Source organism: Corvus kubaryi, unplaced genomic scaffold, assembly GCF_017639235.1.
Source record: "Corvus kubaryi isolate FWS band 111438036 unplaced genomic scaffold, C.kubaryi_AGA036_p1.0 split3-131, whole genome shotgun sequence".
NCBI lineage: Eukaryota > Metazoa > Chordata > Aves > Passeriformes > Corvidae > Corvus > Corvus kubaryi.
The window spans coordinates 721,790-746,586 of NW_024582083.1; the positions used below are offsets into that span (position 1 = coordinate 721,790).

At 37.6% G+C, this 24,797-nt stretch overlaps 1 protein-coding gene across 1 annotated transcript in view; it reads left to right on the forward strand.

Annotated features, from left to right (window-relative positions):
- CPE (carboxypeptidase E) overlaps positions 1-23,708 on the forward strand; it is a 56,841-nt gene extending 33,133 nt beyond the window's left edge. Inside the window, exons 2-9 of the mRNA XM_042014877.1 lie at positions 4,846-5,042; positions 6,831-6,998; positions 7,939-8,056; positions 9,094-9,276; positions 15,525-15,664; positions 17,290-17,389; positions 19,731-19,849; positions 20,997-23,708. Of these exons, the coding sequence (XP_041870811.1) occupies positions 4,846-5,042; positions 6,831-6,998; positions 7,939-8,056; positions 9,094-9,276; positions 15,525-15,664; positions 17,290-17,389; positions 19,731-19,849; positions 20,997-21,095 (1,124 nt within the window). The 3' untranslated portion in view covers positions 21,096-23,708. The remainder of the gene's footprint in view (positions 1-4,845; positions 5,043-6,830; positions 6,999-7,938; positions 8,057-9,093; positions 9,277-15,524; positions 15,665-17,289; positions 17,390-19,730; positions 19,850-20,996) is intronic.
- The last annotated feature ends 1,089 nt before the right edge of the window (positions 23,709-24,797 follow it).

Genomic DNA, 24,797 nt, shown 5'->3' on the forward strand with positions numbered 1-24,797 from the left:
AACTGATTTTAAATCACAGCTGTGAAAAGTGCATGTGCTTTTTTTAAAGCAAGAGATTGCCAGAAGATACTGATTTTGTTTTCATTTTGTTTTCTTCCAGTGTATTTTCTTGCAGTTAATGGCAAGGAAGGGAAATACTACTTTTTTCTGAAATCCTTGGTGTTGACTTTTGACCCGTTTCTGCTTTCATGTAAGCCACCTGTGAAACTTCCAGTAGTTTCTCTTTCAGCAAGGTTAGACCAATAGTCTTAGTAAGTGTTGTACTAAAATTACGTAAGGCCTATCCAATGATTTGGAAACAAATACTGCATTTTGGCTCTGTCTTTCAATGCCATTTTTGCACAAGTGTGGAGATCAACGTTTCCATTGAAATGCAGTTTTGAGGCAGGTTCAAGACATTTAGTTTACAGGGTATTGGAAATCTAAATTTTCTAATTCGTTCACTTTTCTATCTTGCATCTTCATTTATTTTCTTCTTTTCCTCTCTTTTTTTTCATATTTGAAGGAGAAACCCATTTTATAATCTTTTGTTTTCCATGTAGTTGATCTCCCAATAATTTTTTTTCTCTTTGAAATACTAATAAAAATTTGTAGCATAAGAAAGTCTTCAATAACATTTAATGAATTAATTTCTTGCCAGCAAGGGTTCTGAGATTTTTTCTGCCATTTATCTACAAGAGAAGTTTGCTGGTTGCCATATTAAAAATGACAAACAACTGTAAGTAATCAGAAACACTAAATCTGTTATTTCAGGAATGTGTTGGCTTTTCCATAAGAAATACAGGAAAGCAGGAGGACTCGATTTTTAAGGATATTTGAGGCTGGTTTGCAAATGAGTTCCTTAAGTGCTTAAACTTCCCAGGACTTGTTTTTCTCCCATATGGCTTTCAGTTCCATGAGTGGAATACTGTACATTTTAAGGCTAACTGCTTGACATTAGACCATGGCTAGTGGCATGACGTTGCCTTGACTCGTAGCATATGTAATTAGAAAGTGCTAAACTTTTTGTCCCTGTGTTTTAGAAAATTACTGTCTTTACTGTACAAATACAGCCTGACCTGAAAATGGCAGTGGTTAGTCACTGTTAATTGGATAACCTGTCGAGCATTAATGATGTACAAGCTGTTCCTAGGAAACTGTGGAAGATCTTTGCTGACAGTAACTGCAGAAGCCAATGGTGACATTCACAATGTATGCCAGGCACCAGAAAATCATGACATTTTAAAACACTTTTTTCCTCAATCGTTTATCAGGTTGTAATGAATGCACCACATATAGTCTGTCTAAGAGGGAAGTAAAAGCCTTCTAAAAGCCGTGATGATGTGATGGCTTAGGTTTCACCAGAAATACTAAGATATTTATGAACTTGATTGCTGCATTTCATTTCTTATGTTAGAATTCGCTCATTCATTCCTTATCATGAACCTCTGGATCTGAACTGAAATTAGGTGTAAGCATTTATAAATGCCATACATTGTTTGCAAGACATACTTTTGCTATTGTGGATGACAGGCTATCATTTGTCAAGATATAGCATCAGAAAATTAATATAATTCATTAAAGAAGAATTTTAAATACTCAGACAATATAAATGTTCCTTTGTGTTTATTTTAGCTTAGACCTTGGGAATCCATGAAAACAATTTTACTTTTTTCTGTGGGGATCAAACAAATGAGAAAAGGCAGTTATTATTTCTTCAAGCAGCTTCTTTAAAGCCATTTCCAGTTCTGCAGTGGAACAGAAGTTTTTCTACTGGTTTGAAGACACTGTTCAAAGTTCTTCATCAAATTGATATTTACAGAGTCTTTTAATTTAAAAATATTTTTAAAAATTCTGTGAGTCAGTTGCAGTTAGAGAACCTTATGAAGGGTGATTAAGGTCTGCATTAAATGGCTCATAAAGGATTCATGGGAAGAGGAGCTCTTCCTCTAGCTAAGTAGCATGCTGGCAACAGGTGACCCGGAAGCTGTTCTCTCCATGGGCTGTGCTGTTTTCCAGAGAAGGCTGAAACTTGCAGAAATGGTGTGGCAGGACATACTCTATGAATAGACCATGGAACCCATAAAGTGCTGAGGCTGAGTGACCTGATGGCTGGCATCCTTGGCTTTTGAGGTATCTGTTAGCCCATGCAGAGGAGGAGCAGCAGCAGCAGCAGCAGCAGCTGGTTCTTTCTGGTGCAGTAGTGGGCGTGGAATGCTGGCTGCGTTACACTGATGAAATGAATGTGTTTTCTTAAGATTTTTGGATACCGTATGAAATCCAATACTTGCTTATATTGAGCAGAAATGCAGTATTTCTTTGGTTGCTGTGCCTAGAATTAAGAAAATGGGTAGGGCTGAGAGCTGACAGAGGTGTGGACAGATGTGGACCAGGCAGCCTTGTTCTCTGCAGCCAGAGGACGGATAGGAGATGGGTTTCTTTGCTTCAGAGACAGGGATAAGAAAATGCCCAAGGGAGCTAAAATATAATCACAAAATGTACATTTTGAAGCGGGGTTGTTATTCAGCTCTCTGTTATCTTTCCCTTTTTGTTCTTTTTGCATTTGCTTTTAGATAGTTTCTTTAACTCTTGATTTGCTAGCAAAACTTGGGAGTTGTGCTGACACCTCAGTGCTAAGAGGATTCTTTGAATACTGGTTTCACAATTTGTGTTATGAGTTATGTAATTTTTCTTTATTGCTCCAGAAACTGTCTTGTTCCCTTTCACTGAAAATCACTCTCCTCTTTGTGGTGTTGGGAAGTACTGTTCTCCTGCCCAAGTCCTCCGTGACATGATGATTGGTATATTTGACCTAAGGAAAATGGGGCTGACCTCTTCAATCACTTTTCATAGGAAACACTTTCTATACTTCCAGTGACTCATTACCTCTTCCTGGCTCATTTGGGATGGGTCATTACCACTGAAGGCACAAGGCTGTACTCTTGGCTCACTGTGGACCCTGTGTGACTGTTTCCATGAACCCTTCTGAACAACGATTCTTTGGGGGGAAAGCCAAGTAATACCCTATGGGAAACTTATGTTTCTCTTTACCCATTTGCACCAGGCCTGTGAAATTCAAGTGGGTGAGAAAGCTGGGGGATTAATGCACAGGTCTGGGAATAAGGAGAAAATGTGTCTCCTTTAGGCTTCCTTAGGTGTGTCCTAGGGAAAAGCACAGGTGCAAAATGCAGCCGTGTTCATATTTACAGAAGTAACATTTTGCCTGTAGTTTGGGAAGCATTTTCCCCATAAGTAACACGCCAATATACATGTGTGTGAGTATTCTCAGTACATGTGATGTGCAGTGCTGCATATTTCATTATATTCTACCCATCTGTTTTCCTGGGATCAGGTTGATTGCATGGTCTGATTACTCTTGATGATTAAACCTCTTGCATTCCCTAGTATTAGCAGATAGGAAGAAATGGTAAATAGGATCTCAGTGCCAAAAGAGGAAATGGAGGGGCTTAGTCACAGTAATGGCATTGTGTCTGTCAGATAAAATGAAACTGTTTCATTCAAATTACAAGACTTTTAAACCTGTCCGGCAAAACATTTCAGGGATGAATCCATATTTATAAAACCAATTTAGCTGGAAGGAAAGGAAGTCATGGTATTAATAGCCCTGTGTCTGCTAGCATCTTATCACCGGATTAAGGTTAACAAGCACAGACTGAAGGGTTGTAAGTAGATACGGCTGCATCCTTGATTAGCAATTACTTAGGTCTTGTTTGTGTAACACTTTGCCTGGCTTGAATTTGCCCCTCTAATAGTGCAAAAGGCTATCACAAAATGTGGTTGAAGACTATTCAGAGCCTATAATTAGCTGAATGTTTAATTAAAGCAGTTGAAACAGAACTGCATTTTAAAAGGAAAAGCATAAGGGAAAAGGAGCTTCAGCCTAGAAAACAGCATATTCCTCACTTTAGTTCCAGGGAACCCCTCTTAATCTCACTCAGTTATTTACATGTACACTAAAACCTCTCTGGAATGAGGGCCCAAAATGCATTCTTTTAAAAGGTCAATCCTTCACTGCTCCACAAGACATATGTTGTGTGGTTTTAATGTCCATGGTTGTGAGAATGAGACTATTTTGCAGTTGGGAATACTGGATGGCTTTTTTTATACAGAGACTATATATTGAATATATGTTACACATTTAATATGTGTATTGTGTGTCTATGTAATATGTATAAAATTTACAATAAATACACACATAAACATTCAATATAGATTATATATATGGAATAGTTAGGCATATATTTAATTCTGTTTATTAGAATGTTAAATGGAAATTATTAATTTTATGAATTAGGTTGCTGCACTTGGTTCATAAAGTCTGAGCTGAATATCCAAAACACCTGCTGAGTAAGATTTCTCAGATCGCTGTGATCAACAGCTGTTCACTGGTGTTGCTTTCATGAAAGACTTGCAGTTTAATGCATGTGTAGTGCAATAAACTTAACCTAATCTTGGAGAGAACATTAAAGATAAGAAGCTCTGTTAGTGTGAGTTTATATATTTTAAAACTATGTAATCAAGACACACTTCTGTAGTATTGATGTATCAACTGCATTAGATCTCAACAGCAGTAATGTTAATGTTGGTGCTTAGCCTTTATTTTGGCACACTGTGCTGTCCTCTATTCTTCTTGCTCTGCCTTTGGCAAAGAGCTGAATATTAATTAGCATTTGTTAAGCCAGAGTTTAAAAAAGCCCTTAATCCACTTTTCTGAAGGAGGTTTGAAGTTTCCTGGGAATATCATGCCCATTTGTAGTAATAGTCATACCCACATCTCAGGTGTGCTGTGTGATCCAGGTGGTTCTTATATGCTGTTCTAATACATGTTCTTCCTTTCTCTTGCAGGAGAGCCAGAATTTAAATATGTTGGGAATATGCATGGGAATGAAGCTGTTGGAAGGGAGTTACTCATCTTCTTGGCGCAGTACTTGTGTAATGAATACCAGAAAGGAAATGACACTATTATCAACTTGATCCATAGCACACGTATCCATATCATGCCATCTTTGAACCCAGATGGCTTTGAGAAGGCAGCATCCCAGGTTTGTAAGGCTGTGTGTGTAAGAACAGTTATCAGTGTCTGTCAGCCTTATCAGAACAGCACTTGGACTAACAGTTTTACAGATATAGGGACTCTTGGTGGTGATTGTTGAATGGAACAACAAAACCAAAGTGTTTCCTAATAGTACAGTAGGCTTGTGATGTTTAACAAGGAGGATTTTATGCATGACTTTTCAACAAGTAGCCTTCTCTCTTGTGATGTTAAAAGATAATGATTGTGTTTCATGCATATTTTTATCTAAGTTCACTGACTGAACTGCTTCCTAAACAAGTAACTTCTAGTAATACATGATGTTTCAAAATGCTAGAAGAGGGAAGTTTGTTTTCTTTAAGGATCTTCCCATGCAAATACACTTACAAAAATTATTCACGCTCATCAGAGCTTGGTCCCAAAGCAACAAACTTTGTGAGCCATCTTTTTAATACGAGTAACTTTGACTCTGAATTTCATGCATGAGGTACTTTAATTAAGGTATTAGTCAAGAAAATTTAGTATGCATTTTAGGGTGATGACTCAGTCAAGAAACATATTCATTAATGCACAGTTAGCAAATGGAAGTCAAATAGTAACTCTGTTATAAAGATTCTGGTGTGTATTTTGTTACAAACAAAAACAAGAACTTCCTTGCTCATAAGGTATATTTATTTTTTTAATTAATATTGAAATGTTGAAAGTTCTCATGTGACTATATGATTAAATAAGTCAAACCTTATTAAGATCTTTATTAAACTGATTCTCATGAAGTATTTAAAAAAAGTGCACAGGCTCTTTATATTCGGTCGTACATCTCCCTCTCGTGGTAGTGAAGCAGAAGCTGTCCTCAGATTGGTGTAACATTTTACTACTTTGAAATTTCTCTCTGTAGAGGTTCTGTAATATTATTTGAAACTTTTGCTCCTTAGCCAAAGTACCCCTGCTTTTATATGGTTGCCTTACAATTTAAATATGTAAATATGTATATCTTATTATAAATATAATTTATAATAAGATTCGATTTAGTACTGCTGTTCTAATTTAGAAGTATCTTGATCTTGCACACACAGTGTGACAGTAAATTCAATATACCCCAAGATTAAAACCAGTAACCTGACTAAACCTACATTAAAGGGTACTGAAATCTTACAGAGGGAAGCTAGGGAAAACTATGCATTCTGAAGGCATTTTCTCAATGAAACCCAGAACTTATTTTAGAGAATCATTTTAAAGAAATAATTTTGCAAAAATTCTCATTGCTACCATTTCAGTGAACAAGGTTAACAGACACAATAAAAATAAAAGATTCAAGTAAATATTAAGGTCCTTCTTTAGCCTGAAGTTATTTAGAGGAACTTTGAAACAAGTGCAAACATTCCTTGTGGCTGGAAGATAAATCTACAGGTGTTCTGAGTCTCGTTACAGTGAGATCTGTAATTCACAGTCAGGGCATGAGGCAATGGGGAAAGGCCAAGTCTTAGGGGAAGACACAGCTGGCACTGAAAAATCTGCTACTGCTGCTAATTTTACTCATCCTTAGTCCAAGTGTGCCATATGAGAGTAAGCCTGTTCTGCAAGCCCCTCAGTGAAATAGAGGTTGGTTTTTCCCCAGCAGAGCTCTAGGAAGGAATAGGTGTGATTGACTCAGCTCTTGGTGCCTCAGGAGTTTTTACTCACACATGATCCCTTCTTATTCTCAGGCACATGAGAAGTAAACATACCCATATAAAGCTTGGTATGTAATCTACTGAATCTACTCATCTCCCTTCTCTTTCTGTTCCCTTTCCTCATTTAGCCTGGTGAACTTAAAGACTGGTTCGTTGGTCGAAGCAATGCCCAAGGGATAGATCTAAACCGAAATTTTCCCGATCTTGATAGAATCGTTTATGTTAATGAGAAGGAGGGTGGCCCAAACAACCATCTTCTGAAGAACATGAAAAAAGCTGTGGACCAGAATCCCAAGGTAAATAGGGGCTGACTGTAGGGTCACTTACATGCTCACCTCTTCCCTTTTATGTAAGCAAACAGCAGTGTCCTCTAAGAGCTGTGTGTATGGTCCTTATGATTCATGTTATTCTGAATATTTTGTTCATTTTGTTAAATTTATCCATCTGATGCTTCTTGAATTTTTCCTCAAAATGGATTGCTGTAGTAAGCTCTTATGATCCATCTTGCTTAATCCATTGACAATTCCTCAGTCAAAAGATGTGGGGTTTTTTTTCTTGTGTAGCCTTCTCTCTTGATTTTAAGCTATTTTTGCAAATATTCTGCATTTTTACCATTGCCAGAAATCCACTTGTGTATTGTGCTTAATTTTATTGCTAGCTAGATAGCTATTCTCACATAGAACAGATGCATTTTTGTTAGGTTTAAGCCTTTAATATGCAGCTGTATATCTGGAGGGATTTTTATCTTCTTGTGTTTACCCCCAGAGGACGTTCTAGAAAATAGAGTGTTGTGACTGCAGTCCCATAGGACTGTGGCCTTAATAGCTGTGTTCTGTCATCAAATTCAAAATATTAATGAAGTAATTTTACTTTCCATGCAGAGAAAAGACTGCACCCTACCAACATTTATTTTTAATTATTTTATTTTCCTTTGTTTAAAATTGGGTAGGCTTTTTTATCCGTAATGGGAAGAAGTAAAAGACTGAGATTGCCTTTTTTTGTAGTCTTATTCTGAGATAGCTGACACCAGTTTTGGATTTATATTAATCCACGTAATACAATTATAAATCTAATGTAAAGTACTGATTTAATTTTCTCTGAAATCAGAATAAAATTGCTGTTCATTTAACTGTCTTGCACAGTGTATGTGATAATAATTAAGCCCACTGTATTTAATTGAATGTTTCTACATTGGATTATCGATTTGTAACTGCTGGTGATGCTATTTTGTTGTAGCTTGCTCCTGAAACGAAAGGTGTCATTCACTGGATTATGGATATTCCCTTTGTGCTCTCTGCCAATCTTCATGGAGGAGACCTTGTTGCCAATTACCCTTATGATGAGACTCGGAGTGGTATGTAAATAGAAGTTAGCATGAAACAGTAGGAGATAGAAATTTCATTCTATGCTTATTTCACTGCTAGCTAAGATCCACTTTATAAGCCTTGCAAGCAAAACCATAAAACAATCCAAAAACATATAAACATTGCAAAAAACCATTTATAAACATTATTTATAGTCATTCCATTATAATGACTTATTTTATCATATTAATCACGTGTTTAAAGCTAGTCACTGTATGACCATATTTTCTAGTTTTGAAGATGATAGTTTGTTTAGGTAAATTTACATGACAAAAATGATGTAATACCCGAGGGAATCATAGTCCCTGAGATATATTAATCAAGGCACCTTAGCTCTTAAATTAGCTGGAGATGTTTGTACCAGTTTAAATAAAATGAGAAAGATGTGTCTAGGTTAAGGTTTCTTGGACCTGTAAAAAATGAATTTCTGAAAGCAGTAGTGTGCTGACAGAAACAACTATCCCTGCTGCTGGTTTCAGTATTGGTCCCTTATAAGAAGGATCACATTGTGGCAGAGATGTTATCTTATAGTATAAAGCAATATTTGGGTTTTTTGCTGCTATGGGATGAACACATGACTGAAGTTTCATGAAATGATGATATTGTTTGTGATTCTATTCTTTCAGTTGACTTTATCACAGTTAAATTGCAAATCCTGTTAATATCCTACTATAAAACTCTTTGGGAGATGCCTGTGTTTTTGTACTGTGTGTTCTTCTAAAACAATGTCTAAAGCCTAGAATACCTTAGGTTTTGTGGTGTACTTTTAAAGTAGTATTTTCATAAATATTGAGACTGTTGTGATTAGTCACTTTAGTGATAGGGCAACAATTGATGAAGCATTGGGGAAATGTTAACATTATTAAGATAATGCTATATTAACTTGTGGTGCTATAGGACACTTACCTGTGTACATGGAATTTTCAGGCACAGTTCTGCTCTGCAGTGCTGATAATCTAAGTTGTGAGCCCAGATGCTATGACTGCCCTTTCAATAATCCTTGTTCCTGGAACTTTTTCCTCCCCAGGCAGTGCTCATGAGTACAGCTCCTGCCCAGATGATGCTATTTTTCAAAGCCTGGCTCGCAGTTATTCTTCTTTTAACCCTGCTATGTCTGATCCAAACAGACCACCGTGTCGTAAAAATGATGATGACAGCAGCTTTGTGGATGGAACAACTAATGGTGGTGCATGGTACAGTGTCCCAGGAGGTGAGCCCACCCCGGGGGGGTCCATGTCACTGGCTACTCTGAGCTTGAGTTATGTTATCCACAACTTTTGGCCTGGTTAAGGCTTAATCGAAGGCTGATTACTCACCACGATACATCTATAAAATCCCATAAAGCTCACTGTGATAACTATTAAAATATTCCTTTTTATTGCTTTTTCTACGGTGTTTCTTCAGGGTTCAGGTCTCTGCAAATTTAATAGTTCTACAGTGGGCGAGTGATTGCTCTGCTATCATGAAATATTAAGGGAGTTTTGGGGGTGGGGGGGAGGGGTTAAGAAAACAGTGAAAATCCCCAGACAAACCCTCGTTAGAGCAGGCTGCTGATGGTTCATTTAAACCTCAACAACAAAGGCATCCAAGCTGAAAGAAGTGGGGAAGCCTGGTTGCCTGATTTTGCAGTGTTGTAGAAAATGGGAGTTTGGCCTTGGGTTTTAATGGGAACGAAAGCAGCCATGAAGATACTTGCATCTCCATGCTTTGTGGCTTGGTTAGTGCCTGATTCCTGCCCAGGTGCTGTTTCCCTAGACTTTGGCAGAGCCTTTTGTGCTAAGAGGAGCAGCAGAGCTACTATGGGCATGTCCAGACTCATTTTCCAGAAGTCTAGAAGAGTAGCCTGAAATGAGACATGTAATTCAAATGAGACATTTCATTCCTTTCTACTGAGAATTTGGGTATCTTTGTAAACTGAGGCAAACAGGTCTTGGGATATCTAAATCTTAGAGTGTTCTGCCTCTGCTAAACTTGGAGTGACAACTGTGCTGAAGGTTTCTGAGCTAGCAACCCAGCTTGCGTTGGAGTGATTTGCCTGTGCTTTGGCTTTGTTGATTTATACTGGATAACTTTGAACTCACGTAACTCTTTTATTGTTTGCTTTTCTCTTGATATCCAATTACAGTCTCTGAATGAATTTTAAATTTTTACCTGAAGTGAGTAGGAATCTCTAAAAACATTAGACAGCCTAAGTGGTAGCCTAACTCTGCTTCTCTTACAGTAAAGGTGGTATGAAAATAAGAAAATATTTAAGCTCCTGTGAAGAAATTAGAAACAGAACAATGACTGGTAGTGCTCACATAGCCAGTGATCACCAGGGGTTGAGTGTGAAGTACAATATTGAAATTTCTGGATATAGCTAAAACCCCAAAATATCCCTTTGTGTGAGGCTTTCCAGACTTTGAATTGGAGCCATTAAAACACCCTTGAAAACGGAACTTTGCAAAAGCTGAAGAAAAATTAATATAAACAAAATATTGAGAAGTTTGATAGTTAAAGTTTGTTTCAATTCAGTTAAAATTTATCTTAATGAAATATTAAATATTAAATACATCCACGTTTTGTAGCTAATTTCAGCTTATTTTTCTTTAAGAAAATGCTATGAAAAGCAGTCCTTCCATTGTTTTGATGAAATGCTTTGATTCTGATTAAACTGCACATGGCAAAGACACATTTTTCCATTGGAAAAACTTTTTGGAAAGTTTGATTTCCTCTTTTTGGATCTTATTTTAAGTTAGATTGCTAATTCCCCAAGTGAGGCCTTTCTTTTTCTCATATTTGTACAGACATTAGTAGGCAAGAATCCTAGTGCTAAGCAGGATCTGTCATCCTAATGTGGTGCAGCTGATAAAAAAGAGAGACACAACAATATACTTTGGACCATACAGAATAAATCTGTTATTGGTTTTGGGGCTTTTTTTTTTCCAAGTGTAGAAATCAGCTGGCAAGCTGTGACTTTTGAACAAAACCTCCATGGTAGTGTTTGCTGGCTTAAAAAACCAAATATAATTCAGTGAAAACAGTTCTGCTTTTTCTATGTCTAGTGCTAAGGAAAATAACTAAACACTGCTCAGTTCAAGTGAAACTTTCCTTGGAAGTTTTATTCTGAAAAGCACCTACTGAAAACCGAAATGTGGCAATTAAGTTGTTGATGGTATCAGTGATCTTTTGCCACCCATATGGTAATGAACTCAAAGTTAGCAGCAGCATAAGCTGTTGAAAAGCCATTTATGTTGCTTTAGGAAAAGTATTCCACTGTACATCCTTACCAGAGTTAGGAAGTTATCAAAAGAAACTCTGAAGACTTTGTCTCCGTTGTATCTGCTCCTCTTGGAGCTGAGGTGGTGCTTCTCTGCCTTTGCACCCTCAGGTTCCTCTGGGCTTTTGTCTCCCACTTCTCCCCTTTCCCCTTCCTTTCTCACTCTTGTACTAAAGCCACACATTCCTCTTTCCACCAAACACAGATCCATTATCCACTCCTGCCCATTTTCTGTCTCTATTCCTGATCATCTCATAGATTCTGCCTTTGACAGTACCTTATCAGACCAAGAGCCCTGACCTAGGAAAGGATTTTTCGTTCTAATGAGTTACTGTAGGTGCTGTTGCCCTACAGAGCTTTTTATGATGCCCCCACTTGTGCAACATCAATTCTTTGCCTGTATAATTGATCCTCAGGGACTTGTACCTTCTGTAAAAGACAGCCCTGCAGGGTGAGCCAGCAGCAATCTTCACTGGTTCTGCAGGGGTAGTATATGGATGGTTCTCATGTGACTGTGGGCTGCTTTTCATGTCTTTCTGAACACCTGGATTCTTTCAATAAGAAGACTGAATGTCTGTGGCAGAGACATCTGGCAACAGTCCTTGGGTCTAACTGGAAGTGCAGAGGAGCCCTCCATTGCATTCATGTTCCTTCCTTCCCTTTCGTCTGTCCTCAGTATTTCCTCACCAACCTCGTGCAACGTGGCAATTCCCCTTTCAGGCTTTTGGGTTGGAGAGAGTGGATGATGTAGGGGAATATTTGACTGTTGCTTCTCTCTCTTAATACACTTTTCTGTGAGGTTCTTCTGAACATTACTGTTTACTAGTTACTTCCTTCTGTAGAGCAGGGGTACAGAGAAAAGTTCCTCCCAAGTGCATCTTTGCACTAAGGCCATGATGTCTCTTACACTTGTAGTAGTTGTCTTCTGTAATTAGTTGATCCGTGTAGGTTTTTCAGAGGCAGCAAGCAAAGGCAAGGAGGTCATTCTTCTGTGTTCAGGAATGGCTCTTTTGGCCATCAGACTCTGGGGAGAAACAAGTTTGTACATAAAACCCACGTTGTTTTTAACAGTGGCCTTCTCCCTATCAGCATGTAATTAATGATTTCACTCATGCACAAGAAAGCCAAATTAAATTTGCACAAACAGCTTTAATTTTGGCATTTCCTTAGCTGTTGACTGTATAACTTTTCAACATCCTTAATGATTTCTTAATGTACCTTTTGTTTGGACTACCTATTTGGAACCATAAATGAGAAGAACAGATAGTAATCAATTACTACCTAGCCACATGCCTGTTCTGATTTTTCTGTCATTACAGAGTCACCTGAGTCTAATCAGATTCATGTCATTACAAAAATAGCTTTTCAAAGCAGCTTATACTGATGTACTATTAGGCTATTGTTTAAGTGTCTTTTTTCAATTTTCAGATTCTCTCAAATCACTCTTGGCACTCAACTAATTCCTAACTTGAATTACCAGTTTTGGAAGCAATGTTAGGTTTTTTTTAGGATTTCATTGATCACATGTAGGAGGCACATGTTGTCCCTGTTCAAGTACATCCTGTCCAGCTCAAGGTTACTGTCTTTTCTATGTGTAGAAGCTGAACTAACTTAGTGCTGTAGCTTGTAATTCAAAGTCTGAAGTAATTCTGAGGCCTGGATGCCAGGGACACATGCTGCATTCCACTTTATTTATGACGCTTGGTGTGCCTTTATTAAAATGTGAAGAAATTAATTTTTTTCCCATATTCTAAACTTATTTTTGTAAATGCTAACACAGAGTCCCTCAGGTCACTGGAGTAGTGCAACAGAGAAGTTTTTGTTCTCAAAGTCCTCACCATGGTCAGCAATAAAGGGCATTCATCCCTGAATCTCAGTTGTATCTGAGGTATCTAAGCCTTTCTGGTCTTCAGAGAGTGGTTCCTGTTAAAGTATAAGAAAGGGGTACACTTTGTCACAGTGAGAGGCTCTGGGGGTGTGGTGATGTGCATGCATGTGATACATGCCATGTTCATGAGGAGAAGGGATAGGGCACTTAGAGGACTTGACCAGTGGCAGCAAAGTTGCTGCAATATTGAATAAATCTTTAGAAATGTTTTGGTTTCTTGGGTATTGCACCTAATCACCACAGTGAACAAGGAGGTAAAGAGTGCACAGTCCAATGCACTCCAGATTACGTATATGGTAGGCCGCAGTTTAGATCTTGGCCAGCTTCACCCCATTCTCTGTCCCAGAGATTCAGATCATCTCCTGCACTTCAATGATACAAAAGCTGAATTTTTTCAGCAACACAGGAACTTTGGACAAGGCCAGGACCTGGGAAACAAACTATAGGATATGGATATTGTGCACAAAACTGGAAAATATATTGCTTCTTTATTCTGTTCTTGAGAAACTAGGGCATCCCTGAGTAATGCTTTGGAAGGAAGGAGAAATTTCCTGAGAATTGGAACAGTAATGGTCAAGAATTGCTGTCACCACAGTAAAATTACATGGTGCCCTTTGGCTCCCTGTTCTCCTCTTCATGCATTCTTTCTTTCTTTCTGTTAGAAGAAGTACAAAAATCAACAAAAGCAGCTTTATCTATTGTCCAGAACAGATGCATGATAATCAGCACTGCTGTGAGGATTTTACTCATGACTCCACTCCTCTCTTGCTGTGTGCTGCTGAATGGTCCATCTAAGAGGTCTGCCTGCTGGAACATCAGAGCCATCCTTCTCAGGAGCCTTTGCCTTCTGTGTCCTCATTTTTCTTAAAAAAGGTTTAGAAATAAAAAGGTTCTTTTAGCAATCAGAAAAATCCCCGTGCCTATCAGTAGCTGGGAGTCTTGTTGCCTGGTTGGCAGAAAAGAGCCTCTTCACCCTTCAGTGTGTTGGCAGAATCCCACCTGACTCCGTCTGTTTACTGCCCTCGGGGTTTTCTTTGGGATATGACAGCAGCTCTCTGGGCAGTTATGGACCCGTGATCAACCTGATGCTGCAGTGAAGAGACTGCATCAGGTCTCATCTGTAGCTTGCATAGAGGAACACAGGGCTGAATGAATTAGCTGTCTTAGAAGCACTTCTAAATCCCTCAGGGACCTCCATGGGAGTGGCTCAAAAGGCTCGATGGCCACTTTCTTTTCAGGCCTCCATTTGAGAATCCACTGACTCTGCCAGCTAGACAGACTGGGAAGGCGAGGGATAGTTCTACATCAGCTTCTGCAAAGCATTTATTTATGGCCCTCCTGGGGATGGCCACTGTCCCTCTCCAGTTGGCTGATCCAGTTACGAAACTGGAAACCTCCTTGGCTTTTGGTTGACCAATTTAAGAATATAGCCAATATATCCCTGTAGTAAGAGGATGGGCTCAAAAATGTAAAAGAATGCATATTCTCCATCAAGTTTTTTTCCTAGTGATGATGCTACTATGCTACTTATGTTTTCAAATTTCAGTTATTAAAGTTGCATTTATAGTGATGTTTCTCTTCTCTTTCAAAGGCTATCCAGTCTTGATTTTGCAGAGGCATTGAGTTGGAGAAACCCTATCCACAGAAAAATTTCCATGTAAATTAATTTTATAGGAAGTTTTATTTTGTGCAGTTTTTTTGGTGGAGAATATTTGAAATCGATGCAGAAAATCTTGACAAGAAGATGTTTTCCATGTGAAATGTTAATAACTTGAGACATTATCTTTTTAGAAAAAAAACCCAACACCTTTTTGACCCATCTTTATAAATCTCTTTTTTCAATGTCGCTTTATTATGTCTAATTTGCTTTAGAATTAATTGTCATTCTCCTTGGTTTACAAAGTGATCTTCCTTTTTTTGTTGGTTATTTTTCCCATGGAAATATTTTAGCCATAATCTGAAATAATTTTCTGTTCCCAAGGAGAAGAAATGTAATTTATATCTCAGCTATCCAAAAATGTGAGAGCTAAAAGTATACAGGCCACATACAGCATCAAGTAGAAGTATACAGGCTATTTATCAAGGCTTTTCTAAACTTTCCCTGGGAAGAGAATGTATTTTGGAATTAATTGACTTATTGGTTTGTCTGATTTAAAGCTTCTAAATTCAGAATTAAGCAGATGAAATGGAGCTACATCAACTGTATTGATAGCTGTTCTTTTCTTAATAGTCCCAGCATTTCATGTGTTCCCCCTTATTTACTTCAGAGTAGTGCAAAATGCATCACTAATGCTCTCTTCTGGCATTGCAGGAATGCAGGATTTCAATTACCTCAGCAGCAACTGCTTTGAAATCACAGTGGAGCTTAGCTGTGAAAAATTCCCACCTGAAGAAACTCTGAAGGGCTACTGGGAGGACAACAAGAACTCTCTTATAAATTACATTGAGCAGGTAATACAGAAGAGGATGGCAAAACTAGTTATTGTGCATAAAACTTCTAAATTTTGTGCTTTGTGAACATCTAATTAATAATAATATTAATAATAAATATATCTGATATCATTAGTGGTTACACACCTGAGACTGTGAAATGAAAAACACACTTTGTTAGCAGAATTGATAAATTAATACATTAATTTCTTTAAGGGTTATTTATGCAGAAATGCTTTAGTTAGCCAGAAATCTGAAATATTTGAATATTTGAAATGTTATACTGTTCTGTTAAAATGTTATCTGCAGGCGGAGGAAAAAGTTGTACCTGTCCTGTAGGTTTTTACCCATTCTTTATGGGATCCATCTCAAATTGTTCAGCTCCTTTGCACAGGGGTTAATTTTTTCTGACTCATGGAGAACTACGTTGTCACTCTATTTTCAAAATTGCTCATGTATAAGATACTATTTTGCCAACTTCCTTTGCTCCTGCAGAGCTACTGGCTTTATCCTTGAAGTTCAGATGGTCTGTTTGGCATCAGTTTTTATCTTCTTGCAGGATAAGATGACCAGGTCTGTGCTCCAGATGCCCTGTGAGTGCTGAGGACAGTACAAATATATGATTTCTGCTTTTCTAAGGCTTCTCCCACAGTGTATATTAGAGGAATTGGAACTGAACTATAGCAGCTGAATACACCATATAGGTTCATAAAGGGGAACATCAGTATCTCAAAATAAAACTTGAGATCCACAAGTCTTTTCAAAGGACGTGGGATCTGAGAGAAGCCTGAACTTCACAGTACTTTGCTGCTTTATATCCAGGCTCCCATTGAGGTGCACAGGTTCCCAACATCCCCTTTTCCCCAGCACCGAGAGTTCCCTGTTTCTGGGCATGAAAAGGCAGTTGATCCTCAGTCTCTTGCTTCTTAGGAGTTTGCTTTCAGACGGTGCTTAAGATACACTGCGATGAAATCACTGCTTTAATTCCACATATGGTGGGAGCAGAGAGATGAGGTACTGCTGGGGCTGTTACCTGGAGCGTGTTGCCTGAGAGGCAAGAAGGAACAAGGACATGACCCACCACTGCCTTTCTCCCACAGGCCATGAGAGGAGTGTTGTGACTCTCTGTGGTCCCAGCTCACAGAACTGGATGTTTTGGGTGTGTGGTAGAAAGCTCAAGCATCTCACAGAGGGATTGCCCATTGAAGGCCACTGCATTTCCTTTGCTAATGCTTCACTTTTAAGCAATTATGTCCATTGTTTAGCTCTACATTCTTACAGTTGATGAAACTTAAAAAAAGTTTTCTGTAGGCTGTTCTTTGAAAGCTTTTCAGTGCATTCATTAATCCCCAACGTGACAAAGATTTTCAAGTCTATGTTCACATGTATTATGACTTTCTGTGTATTTCTGAGAATTACTTGCATTGCACAGATAACTTATTATAACTGCTTGCTGAATTATTTTTCCTCTTCATTCTGTGTCCACTAGGGTATTCAGTATTTATCACTGATAGTGGTCAGCCTGTAGACTGTGGGGTTCATGGCATGCTTTGTTAGATATATCACTAGGTATGCCATTGCCAAAAATGCCATCTTTTCTTAAGAATTTTTTACTTACCATGTGTTGGTGACCTTATTTATTTTAGATTCATCGAGGAGTGAAGGGGTTTGTTAAAGATCTTCAGGGTAATCCAATAGCAAATGCCACAATTTCTGTGGAGGGAATAAGCCATGATGTTACATCAGGTGAGTCTGGTGCCTCAGCAGAGTTGGGATATACTGGTTCTGCTTGGCTTAGCAACCTGGAGCCATTTCACATCTTTTTAACTGAAGCTTTCAGGGAGCAAAATTTTGAAGCCAGGATGGAATGTTGTGCCTTAAGAAGGTTGTTGCCTGCAGGATTTCATGAATCCTTCACTTGTATTTTGCTCTCAAAGTAGCTGAGACTGGTTTTTGTGACTTCATGGGTCTCTGATGTAAATTGATTTTGGTGGCTCTTGATTATTTATGCTCTAGTCTGTCTTCTGATTTGTGGAACAAATAGTGTTTCACAGCTCTGCTGGGATTTGATGCCCTGTCAACAGTGCTGTTTTGAGTTTGAAGGCTAAATTTTAGTCCAGAAGTGTTACATTTTTTACAATGCGATCATACCTTTTGGTATGTAAATTCTTGAAAGGTTTTCAATTTGCAGAACTTCCTTCAGCAAAGATAAATTCTCTCTGCTGTTTACAATTATGTGATGTTTTTTCAGAACAGTGATTCTAAAAGATGAAAGCATTGTGTTGGTTGGTGTTCACAGAAAATGACGTGTCACCTCTTCAGTGATGTTTTGCTTTGTTCTAGGAACGAGTTCCAAAGGTAGCTCACAGTGTGCCAACTTTCAGCCTTTCCTGTATGCTTATGCTGTCCTATCCTGAATGACATTTTTGTTACTTGCACAAGATACTGGTTAGAAAAGCAATAAGTAAATGTCATTGCTTTATGCATGAGCTTACATTATGGTCATTTTCTCAATGATATGTCTCACTATAATGTCACAGAAATGCAGAATACTATGACACAGGGTTGGTAGAATCTTCAAGCACCTCTGATTTGTGTTTGCACATCACCCTCAAAGAGACTGCCAGCACTTCTGCCAAGCAGGAGAACAGTCTGTGAAAACATTAGTTATTTTATGTCACTGTAAACAAGAAGGCAAAATGTATAGAGACTGGAAGTAAATTTTCAGGCATAATAAAAAGGGAATAAACTGCGCAAAGAGGAATTTTGACGTACAAGAGCGTGAGGTGTGTGAGAGAGAAGCTCATGCTTCTATGATACAAAAATTGCATCTAATCATAAATTCTTTCACATCATTGTGAAAGATATATAAGACTCAAAGTCATGTATTGTCAAAACAGTGAGGAAAACAAGTACTTGAATATTAGCACAGTCAAAATGAAGAAGAAATGTTCTTTGGCTTTTCTTCTGCTTCTTCATTCATGAAGAGTAGATAATTACTGTATTATACAGCTGTAATTACTGTAAAATATAGCAGTATTTTTTTTCCCATTCTGTTTTGTGAAGAGAAAAATGTGGGAATAACTGGACTGACTACTGACTTTTTTTTGACCATGCAAATAGCAGACATTTAAGTAATATTTCCCTTTGTACACTGTGTAGCTGCAGATGTGGTGAAGAAGCATTTAAGGGACTAGTAGATAGAGCATGGCCAAGTCTTTTAAATGGCACTGCTAGCTGAACTTTAGGACAGCCCTGCAATTTTTTCTGGAGGTAGAGAAATTCAAATTATTAGCTTGTGACAAATTAGATAATTGCCCACTGCTGGTGCAGAGAAGATCTGAGCCTTTGTGAAACTGGGATAGGATCATTTATAGAGAAGATGATGCTGCATTTTGATTCTGTGACTGAAAAAGATAATCTGCAGTAACAGTGCAGTAGGAAGCTTTCTTTGACCTGAGTGGATCAAGCTTCTATTTGTTTGTTTATCTGAACCAAAGAAAAAAGCCCTAGACAATGCCTGGATACTGAAACATGTAGATAATGATGCTTCAAGGGTGATACACATGGAATATTCTAGGAAATTATGATTTATAGCTTTTTCTGAAAGATGAGAATGGTAGTCCCATATATTTAAATTTGATGAGAATAAAATTTATTTACACTTGGATTATCAGAATCCTGAGGAACATTAAAAATCCATATCACACTGCAAACTGAATCTCAGACACTTAACAGGGGCTTTACATTGCCCAGGGGGTGTTTCTAAAGTGGAATAATGTCCCATATTGTTGTTTTCTTCTGTGTGATGGAGAATCTTCAGCCTCAGCAGGCAAATCTTTCATGGAGCCTACAGCACAACTTCAAAGTTTAAATCTTTTTTTTGATTACCTGAAAGGAAGCAAATATGATATATATACAGCTCTTACTGAAAGAAAAAAGAAGGAAGAAAGAAGGAAGAATCCTTTCAGGCAGTCAAAAGGAAAGCCCTGACAGGAATATGAAAGACTGACATATGAGCCTTTCCTCTTAGCTGCATAATTAGTCTTATACATATTTACTGGGATTCTTTTCTTCTTCTCTACAGCCAAGGATGGTGATTACTGGAGATTGCTTGTGCCTGGAAATTACAAAGTTACAGCCTCAGCACCAGGCTATCTAGCAATAACTAAAAAAGTGGCTGTGCCCTTCAGCCCTGCCGTTGTGGTAAGTGCTCACATGTGTTGGTTTATCATCTATTATAGATTTAAAAAGTCCCTTTTTCCCTCATGGTATACATGTAAGTAGGAGGTGATTTTTCAGAATATTCCAGAATATGCTGATTTAGAAAGTCTGGAAATCACTCTTCTAGAACTTGATGTACCAGCCACTGAGAGTAATCTCACTGTAAACTCATTTAATCTCTTTCCAGTCTTATTTAAAATAAAAAGACAGAGAGAAGGGTAATATTGAGATACTTAAACATGTTATTGGTTCATGTCTGAATAGCCAATCAGAAGATTACAGAATATCTTTAAATAGCAAAACGTAAAAAGTAAGAGATGTTGAGGTTTTGATTGAGAGATATTTTAAATTTAATTTGTCAAATGAGTACCTGCTTAGGTTAAAACCAGCGTTCAGCTCCATGCTGAAAGGTAGCAATGGGCCACTGCTTTGTGTAGATATCCAGTACATGTGGTTAATAAGACCTAGACTGCATCTAAGGTTTCAGAAGCATTTTTAATTCTATACAGATGTGGATGTCTCTTAATTAAAATAAATGCTATTTCACTATTGTGGCTCACATGTTAAGATATACTAAATTAGCACATTGTATCTACATTAATGAGCCATGTGTTAGGAAAAGCTCCCTGGATATTTTTGATGGCATAAAACTGAATACATGTTTTGATATGCTGGGGTTTTGCAGTTGTTGTTACCCTGAGATTAGCTCAGTTGGTTAGGGAACAGTGCTCATAAGAGATGGACTTGATAACCTTTGTGGGTCCCTTCCAGCTCAGGATATTCTGTGATCTGTGTTAGCAATATGCTGATGATACTTTTTATAATATGCTATATGATTGATGTGGCTGGCTATTATTGAATTTTAATTTCATTGGCCCATGCTTTTTGAAATTTTTAGTCAAGACAAAGACTGGACAGATGTCTGGTTCTTTAGGAAATTTTGCTCACCTCTGTGTATTTTTAGATAAGTTATAGTATGATATACTAGTATTGCTCATATTTAAATCATCTTTGAGACACTTTGGAATAAACCCAGCCTAAACCAGAAGGTACCTCCCTAAGCCCTATGTTTGTGTTAAGCACACTATTCTCTAAGTCTTACTGGTGTTTTTGATTTTCCCTTAATCAGGTTGATTTTGAACTGGAGTCATTGTCTGAAAGAAAAGAAGAGGAAAAAGAAGAGTTGATGGAATGGTGGAAGATGATGTCAGAAACACTAAATTTTTAAATGAGGGTTTTGGCTTTACAGCTTTCAATCTATTATATGTTGACTTAGTATAATGTACTGTGGAAACTCCCTATATTCTAGATTTTGTGCACTTCGCAATAACTAACTTTGAATTTTTCCAGTCATCTTTTGATTAATATGATTACAAATAACTACTAGCCTCCTAGGTAGATAAATAAGTTATTAATTTTCTTTCATATTGTTATAGAAAATTTACTCTTCTATAAAAATCAGAAAAAATGAATGAATATGCAGCCTGTATGACAGTAAAATCTGTTGTGTATTATTTGCAAGTTCAGAATATGTAGGTTAACACTTGATTTTAAAAAAGAAATATGCTGTAGTCAATTACCGATACTGCCAGAAATATTTGACAGTGCGTAGTAGTAGACAGTGCTCTTTACTGAGTTCTATAATGGATGTTATTGAAAAGATTTATTATAACAGTGTGTGGTGTAATAATGTTTTACAAGGATTAAAATTCAGTATAACACTTTGTATGTCTCTGGTGTTGGGACTATTTAAATATATAAGAAACATAAGCTGACTTCATTTTAGTAAGCAGAAAGAATCTGCGTAAACTCTGTTATTAAAGATGGTGTAGAATGAATTCAGGAAATAACAGAGCTTTATTCCTAAACAGTTGATAATGTTTTAAGATCAGGTTTTAATTACTTCTCGTTACTTGTTAAGCAAATTAGAGATTCTGAGTGGAAGAAGAGGAAGAGCTAGTGCATCTCATTAATATGCTGCTTGTGTTTGTTTTGCAGGAAGGAAAAAAATCATTTCAGGTGACATCTGTTTTAATTAAATAATTACCTTTTCAACAATCTTTACTTGTATCAGTGATGTCTAGATAATCAGCCAAAAGTTCTTCTGTTCACTGAAGTCTATCAAAATATTACGGTTTAGACGATGAACTGGAAGTCTACTGAGATTGTGTTTTTAGTCTGGCAAGTCAAGAAAGGATTTGTTTTGAGCTCTGTTTCTTCTTAGTCTTATCAAAACTAGAAACAAGACAGATAAGAGAAATTTTTTTCAGTGTGGTGAAATTTTCGCAAAATTATTGAAGATTATACAAAAATAACTTTGATTTAAAACAATCCTTCATGGTCCCTTTTTGGTTTTTTATACTTTAATTAGCATACTGTTGTATTTTGGCTAAGATGAGTGAAATTTGCAGAGCCAGAGATTACACATGGACCATGATAGGTGCAAGTTTGGTATAATTCTTCTGAAATGACTCCTGGTGTGCTACTTGAGATAAGCTAAGCATCTCGTCTGTTTGAAAGCTTACAAATATTGTTAGTCTATTTTAATTCAAGGTCAGATATTTGATATAGATTTCCTTCCTCTGTTTCTTTAATACCACTGTCTGTGTTTTGATTAGCATATTACTTTAGCTGATGCTGGTTCAGAACCAATCAAGAGTGCACTATCACGCTCCTGCCGTAAGTGAAAAATCACACATTCAGGTGTAGGATCCAAATTTACCTCCTTTGGGTATTTAAAAATTTCCTGCAAATACTGTTTTCTGAGAATTTAAGATTCTTTAATAAAAATAGCACTTGATCATTTTATGGAACAGGCTTAAGGTTTGACACACATTGGTAAACTGAACAGCAGCAAAAAGGCATAAACTTTCTCTCTCTGATCAAGAGTTTGTGATGTAACCTGTAGCTCATTTGGGTTGTAGATGTTTAATTCCAAATTTCAGAGGAAATTTACTTACTGTAAGTGATTATATGGTGATGATCTTTGAATCTGCATTGCAATGAGAAACCCCAGTGGCAAATAAAGAATCTTATCTCAATGTGTCTTAAAAACACCTTGTGGCTAGCTGTGCACAAGAGTGTGCATAAAGGATGCCTGGTTACACCAACTTGGGTGTCTATGACAATTTGAAAGGCCAAGATGTAGCACAGAACACATCCTGTGTCTGGAAGTAATGATCTTGTTTTTAACTGAACCAGGTAAAATTTAAGCAAATGGTATAAAAATGAGTTATAACAAGATGCTGCTGGCATGTGGGCAAATGGCTACAGGAGTGTAAACTAATGTAATTAGGCAAGTGTATATTTGTACAGAACACCCTGGTCTGCCTCTTTCAAACTGAAGAATTTCAGTCCAAGTGACACTTCATGGTACGATGCTGGTCATGCATCCAGTCTTCCTGTGGCACAGTTACTGCAGCCATTACATCAAAGTGATCTCATAACAGGGTTCTAATCCATACCTGTATGATGTGTGTGAGATCTCTGGTCTACTGTTTCATACATTTGCGATTAAATGTGGTGTCCCTTAAGTGATCTGTTTGTTGTGCTCTAAATGACTGCTTGCTATTACTGTGTTGGGAACAGGTTAAAGTGATTAAATGTTACAACACCAGAACCACTGCCACTGTTCTTGGTCTAGGTAAACATCCCTGAGAACAGCGTAGCCAGGACTCTCGATAAATTAATTTCATTATGTAGCTTTTCTAGCTGAGCTGTGTTGTAGGACTGTGTATGTTTAATGGAAGATTAAAGTGTTATGTGATGCTGAGCTTTTGGTTAAAAAGGTACATGCTGTACTATTGTACAATAAATCTACAGTTTTATTTAAAATGTAAAATGTGTGAGTAATTTGCAGGTTCAAAATGTGACCTCTTTGGCTGTGCATGTCTGCACAGGATGCCATAAACATCCAGAGTGGGTGCACGGGGTGATTAATTTGCTGTTTGAACAGAGGAAGGAGAGCGGGATTAGTGCTGACATCCCATTGGGAGCCATCCACAGTCCCTTAACTTTGTGCCAGAACATCCTCCTTTTGGAGTGTATGTCTTTCTAAGCACTTCTCCCATGGAGGCTTTCAAGTCAAGTAAGGGATAGTAATGAGATGCCCTGCCTCCATGCAGGGTTGGAAGGGACAGGGCATACACTTTTGCATGTCTCTCTTACGGTATTTACAAATCTTTTTCCATATTGATCCTTAGGATTAGAAAGCACAGGGTGCAGTGTGTTTGCAAATCTGTGGTACTACACGTTCCTTATTAATAAGCATTCCTTTTAACTGCAGTGGCCAGGATTATAGAAAAAAGGAAGTCAGTCAAATAAAATCACTGCATCTGAACTGTTTCCCAGCTAGGTTGTGGTGTTCACATCCATATATGTGAATTCACATATAGTCTTGGCTAGTCCTGAGCTGCTAATAACATAATTAAAGTGTAAATTAAAACTGAGATGGTATGTTAGAAAGAATTGCTACCAAGTTTCTCTGAGTTTTTTTAACAGATATAACATGTGTCTTAGGAGCACTTAATAACTAGAGGAATGGAAGAGATTTCAGAGAAGGATGAAAGGTTAGAGGAGCTTGAATTTAAAGTTAAGAGATGCAGTTCCAAGGAGCCTGATTTTCTCTCATATCTGAGTTTAATTTGACTCTGGCCTGTGGAGCCTGTACAATATCAGCAGCTTAATGATAGCTTCTCTGAGTTAGAGCAGCTCTCTACAACAACTCAGTAAACCTGCTTCAGTGGAGGAGTGCGTTGTTTCCTGCTTGTAGTTAGCTCTGGAAATGCAGGACTGAGAAATGCCACTGTAGTCCTTGCTTTCTGCCTTCCTGAATCTTGCAAAATACTTGTTCTGATAGTCTCCTGGCAGGTATTTTATTCCCTGTGTATGTTATTTCTGTTTGTGTAGACCTATGGCTGTTATGAATAAT